Consider the following 5,956-nt stretch of genomic DNA (forward strand, 5'->3'; position numbering starts at 1 on the left):
AAAGGACTGGATGGTTTATTTCACATGTTGTGGGTCAGTAGACTCTCAGGTTACACACATATATGTTCAGAAACACTGAAGAAGAGGATTCATCAGAATATGTCTCCTTTAATATATAGAAACACTGCTGGAGTGAAAATGTGTTTCTTCTTGTAGTTGTGAGGGAGGAACAGGGAGAGCAGCTCAGACTTTGTCCTTCATGATGAAACTCAGAGTCAACAAACTCAGAGGCCCCAAAGAGAGAGAGAGGGAGAGGGAGGGGGGGGTGGGGGGGGGGGGGGGGGGGTCCCAGCAGACTGAACCTCTGACACTGTCAGAGCTCTGACGCCCCCTGCTGGTCACATCACAGCACCTACATTAATGATGCAGAGTGTTCCTCATGTGGATGAATCAGAGCAGCTGTGTTCATGTGTGAGCAGCACTGTACTGATGTGGACCCTTCTTAAAGTGACAGCATGTTTTATAAAGTCATCTTATGGATGTAAAGCTCTAACAATAACTCTGTCTGATGAATGAAATACAAATAAACAGAACAAAGTTCATTAGTGAACTGAACAGACTTGATCCTGGACTCAGGTTCTCCAGGATCCTCTCAGTGTGATCTGCTGTCAGCGTTCAGGAGGATGTGCTCTATCTGTCACAGTAATGATCTACAACAGGGATGGGCAACTTTGGCCACAGCAAGGGCCACATTCGTTTAATTCTCACTGCCAGAGGGCTAAACTGTAGGATACAAAAACCATTGAAGTCGATTATGTCTCAAAATATACCAGTGATCAAATATTATTAAGGACATATTTCTGGTTTTCATGATTTCATGGCAGATTTTGTCACGTTTTCCAATTAATTGATATGTAAAAATGGACCTGAGGGCCACTTTGAAGGTTGATGGGGGCCGCATGTGGCCCCCGGGCCGCCAGTTGCCCACCCCTGATCTACAATGATGTAAAGAAAATCATTTAGTCTTTAAGAACTTTTCAGTAGTATCACGTATAGTAGCAGGATTAGATGATGTCACATCTGTATTATATGTGTCAAAGTAATACCAGTATCATTATTATATATCTGTATTTGTCTTGTTTCAGTATTTGAGTAACTGAACGCTTTAAGATTCCTTTATTGTGAAACCGAAAAGCGGAAGTTGACAGTTAGCATACTGTTGCTAGCTTTAAGATTCCTTTATTGTGAAACCGAAAAGCGGAAGTTGACAGTTAGCATACTGTTGCTAGCTTTAAGATTCCTTTATTGTGAAACCGAAAAGCGGAAGTTGACAGTTAGCATACTGTTGCTAGCTGTACCCAGTGAGTGTGTGTGTGAGAGAGTGTGTGTGTGTGTGTCCAGGTGTGAAGATGTTACCTTTATCTATTAAAGACGATGAGTACAAACCCGCCAAGTTTAACCTGCTGGTGAAGCTGTCGGGATGGTTCAGGTAAACTGAAGCTAGCTGTGCTAACTGTGCTAACTGTGCTAACTGTGCTAACTGTCTACCAGATGATGCTAACCGGCTAGCCTACCGACAGCTGTCCTCCCGGCACTCCGGGGTGTCCTCCCGGCGCTCCGGGGTGTCCTCCCGGCGCTCCGGGGTGTCCTCCCGGCGCTCCGGGGTGTCCTCCCGGCGCTCCGGTGTGTCCTCCCGGCGCTCCGGGGTGTCCTCCCGGCGCTCCGGGGTGTCCTCCCGGCGCTCCGGGGTGTCCTCCCGGTGCTCCGGTGTGTCCTCTCGGCGCTCCGGGGTGTCCTCCCGGCGCTCCGGTGTGTCCTCCCGGCGCTCCGGTGTGTCCTCCCGGCGCTCCGGTGTGTCCTCTCGGCGCTCCGGGGTGTCCTCCCGGCGCTCCGGTGTGTCCTCCCGGCGCTCCGGTGTGTCCTCCCGGCGCTCCGGGGTGTCCTCCCGGCACTCCGGTGTGTCCTCCCGGCGCTCCGGTGTGTCCTCCCGGCGCTCCGGTGTGTCCTCCCGGTGCTCCGGTGTTACCGGGGGTCAGGTGTTTATGACCCAGGTGTGTTTCTGTGTGTTTCAGGTCGATCCTCGCTGATAAAACCTCCAGGAACCTTTTCTTCTTCCTCTGTCTGAATCTCTCCTTCGCCTTCGTGGAGCTTTCATACGGCATCTGGAGCAACAGGTAGGCTAGCTCTGTTAGCATCTGTGTTAGCATCTGTGTTAGCATCAGTGTTAGCATCTGTGTTAGCATCAGTGTTAGCATCCGCCCGACCCGCTGACTGTGTGCCACGTATGTGTTAGCACAGTGTGTGTGTGTGTGTGTGTGTGTGAGTCTCAGTCAGTGTGTGTGTGTGTGTGTGAGTCTCAGTCAGTGTGTGTGTGTGTGTGTGAGTCTCAGTCAGTGTGTGTGTGTGTGTGTGTGTGTGTGTGTGAGTCTCAGTCAGTGTGTGTGTGTGTGACTCTCAGTCAGTGTGTGTGTGTGTGTGTGTGAGTCTCAGTCTGTGTGTGTGTGTGTGTGTGTGTGTGTGTGTGTGTGAGTCTCAGTCAGTGTGTGTGTGTGTGTGTGTGTGTGAGTCTCAGTCAGTGTGTGTGTGTGTGTGTGACTCTCAGTCAGTGTGTGTGTGTGTGTGAGTCTCAGTCAGTGTGTGTGTGTGTGTGTGTGTGTGTGTGTGTCTCAGTCAGTGTGTGTGTGTGTGTGTGTGTGTGTGAGTCTCAGTCAGTGTGTGTGTGTGTGACTCTCAGTCAGTGTGTGTGTGTGTGTGTGTGAGTCTCAGTCAGTGTGTGTGTGTGTGTGTGTGTGTGTGTGTGTGTGTGTGTGTGTGTGAGTCTCAGTCAGTGTGTGTGTGTGTGTGTGTGTGAGTCTCAGTCAGTGTGTGTGTGTGTGTGTGTGTGTGTGAGTCTCAGTCAGTGTGTGTGTGTGTGACTCTCAGTCAGTGTGTGTGTGTGTGTGTGTGTGAGTCTCAGTCAGTGTGTGTGTGTGTGTGTGTGTGTGTGTGTGTGTGTGTGTGTGTGTGTGTGTGTGTGTGTGTGTGTGTGTGAGTCTCAGTCAGTGTGTGTGTGTGTGTGTGTGTGTGAGTCTCAGTCAGTGTGTGTGTGTGTGTGTGACTCTCAGTCAGTGTGTGTGTGTGTGTGAGTCTCAGTCAGTGTGTGTGTGTGTGTGTGTGTGTGTGTGTGTGTCTCAGTCAGTGTGTGTGAGTCTCAGTCAGTGTGTGTGTGTGTGTGAGTCTCAGTCTGTGTGAGAGTCTCAGTCAGTGTGTGTGTGTGTGAGTCTCAGTCAGTGTGTGTGTGTGTGTGTCTCAGTCTGTGTGTGTGTGTGTCTCAGTCTGTGTGTGTGTGTCTCAGTCTGTGTGTGTGTGTCTCAGTCAGTGTGTGTGTGTGTGAGTCTCAGTCAGTGTGTGTGTGTGTGTGTGTGTGTGTGTGTGTGTGTGTGTGTGTGTGTGTGTGTGTCTCAGTCAGTGTGTGTGTGTGTGTGTGTGTCTCAGTCTGTGTGAGAGTCTCAGTCAGTGTGTGTGTGTGTGTGTGTGAGAGTCTCAGTCAGTGTGTGTGTGTGTGTGTGTGTGTGTGTGTGTGTGTGTGTGTCTCAGTCAGTGTGTGTGTGTGTGTCTCAGTCTGTGTGTGTGTGTGTGTGTGTGTGACCTGATGACATCACACACTGACCTGATGATGTCACACACTGACCTCACGACGTCACACACTGACCTGATGACATCACACACTGACCTGATGACATCACACACTGACCTGATGACGTCACACACTGACCTCACGACCTCACACACTGACCTCACGACCTCACACACTGACCTGATGACATCACACACTGACCTCACGACGTCACACACTGACCTGATGACGTCACACACTGACCTCACGACGTCACACACTGACCTGATGACATCACACACTGACCTCACGACATCACACACTGACCTCACGACGTCACACACTGACCTCACGACCTCACACACTGACCTTACGACGTCACACACTGACCTCACGACCTCACACACTGACCTTACGACCTCACACACTGACCTCACGACCTCACACACTGACCTCACGACCTCACACACTGACCTCACGACCTCACACACTGACCTCACGACCTCACACACTGACCTGATGACGTCACACACTGACCTCACGACCTCACACACTGACCTCACGACCTCACACACTGACCTCACACACTGACCTCACGACCTCACACTGACCTCACGACGTCACACACTGACCTGACGACATCACACACTGACCTCACGACCTCACACACTGACCTCACGACACCACACACTGACCTTACGACGTCACACACTGACCTCACGACCTCACACACTGACCTCACGACCTCACACACTGACCTCACGACCTCACACACTGACCTCACGACCTCACACACTGACCTCACGACCTCACACACTGACCTCACGACCTCACACACTGACCTTACGACCTCACACACTGACCTCACGACCTCACACACTGACCTCACGACCTCACACACTGACCTCACGACCTCACACACTGACCTCAAGACCTCACACACTGACCTTACGACCTCACACACTGACCTTACGACCTCACACACTGACCTCACGACCTCACACACTGACCTCACGACCTCACACACTGACCTTACGACCTCACACACTGACCTTACGACCTCACACACTGACCTTACGACCTCACACACTGACCTTACGACCTCACACACTGACCTTACGACCTCACACACTGACCTCAAGACCTCACACACTGACCTTACGACGTCACACACTGACCTTACGACCTCACACACTGACCTTACGACCTCACACACTGACCTTACGACCTCACACACTGACCTTACGACCTCACACACTGACCTCAAGACCTCACACACTGACCTTACGACCTCACACACTGACCTTACGACCTCACACACTGACCTCACGACCTCACACACTGACCTTACGACGTCACACACTGACCTCACGACCTCACACACTGACCTCACGACCTCACACACTGACCTTACGACCTCACACACTGACCTCACGACCTCACACACTGACCTTACGACCTCACACACTGACCTTACGACGTCACACACTGACCTTACGACCTCACACACTGACCTTACGACCTCACACACTGACCTTACGACCTCACACACTGACCTCAAGACCTCACACACTGACCTTACGACCTCACACACTGACCTCACGACCTCACACACTGACCTTACGACGTCACACACTGACCTGATGACGTCACACACTGACCTCACGACCTCACACACTGACCTTACGACCTCACACACTGACCTTACGACCTCACACACTGACCTCACGACCTCACACACTGACCTCACGACCTCACACACTGACCTCACGACCTCACACACTGACCTCACACACTGACCTCACGACGTCACACACTGACCTCACACACTGACCTCACACACTGACCTCACGACGTCACACACTGACCTCACGACCTCACACACTGACCTCACGACATCACACACTGACCTCATGACATCACACACTGACCTCATGACATCACACATTGACCTCACGACGTCACACACTGACCTTTGTTACCGTTCCTTTGAGCTGTTTGTCCTCACTTTAGGATCTCTAACCACTTCCTGTTTCTGTGCTAAACTTCCTGTCCTAACCTTCCATCTACAGGAAGGGCCTTACTTTATTTCAGAATAAAAGCACACAGCAAGTAAAGAACTCTAGGAGGTTTAGGACAGCACAAACATTCAAAATAAAAGCCTAACAAGTTTTATTTTGAAATGTAAAATAATGGAATATCAAACATGATTTAAAAATGTGATTGAAATAGTATGTGTGTGTGTGATGTGTGATGTGTGTGTGTGATGTGTGTGTGATGTGTGTGATGTGTGTGTGATGTGTGATGTGATGTGTGTGATGTGTTCTCTCTTCAGTTTAGGTCTCATCTCAGACTCCTTCCACATGTTCTTTGACTGCACCGCCCTGCTGGCAGGTCTGGCAGCATCCGTCATCTCCAGGT

General features: G+C 50.9%; 2 protein-coding genes across 2 annotated transcripts in view; one reads left to right on the forward strand and one right to left on the reverse strand.

The window, feature by feature from the left end:
- Nucleotides 1–1,954, reverse strand: LOC136179408 (nucleolar protein 58-like; the record flags this gene model as incomplete). Its single annotated transcript, XM_065955920.1, has 1 exon — nt 1–1,954. A coding segment is annotated over one exon (444 nt), but the record flags the coding sequence as incomplete, so codon positions are not given.
- The window catches only part of slc30a7 (solute carrier family 30 member 7), a 12,327-nt gene continuing 7,624 nt past the window's right edge, over nt 1,254–5,956 (forward strand). Inside the window, exons 1-3 of the mRNA XM_065956379.1 lie at nt 1,254–1,429; nt 2,013–2,114; nt 5,871–5,956. The exon at nt 5,871–5,956 is cut by the window's right edge and continues 28 nt beyond it. Coding sequence (XP_065812451.1) covers nt 1,350–1,429; nt 2,013–2,114; nt 5,871–5,956 — 268 coding nt within the window. The 5' untranslated portion in view covers nt 1,254–1,349. The remainder of the gene's footprint in view (nt 1,430–2,012; nt 2,115–5,870) is intronic.

The sequence above is a fragment of the Labrus bergylta genome, chromosome 6 (assembly GCF_963930695.1).
Source record: "Labrus bergylta chromosome 6, fLabBer1.1, whole genome shotgun sequence".
NCBI lineage: Eukaryota > Metazoa > Chordata > Actinopteri > Labriformes > Labridae > Labrus > Labrus bergylta.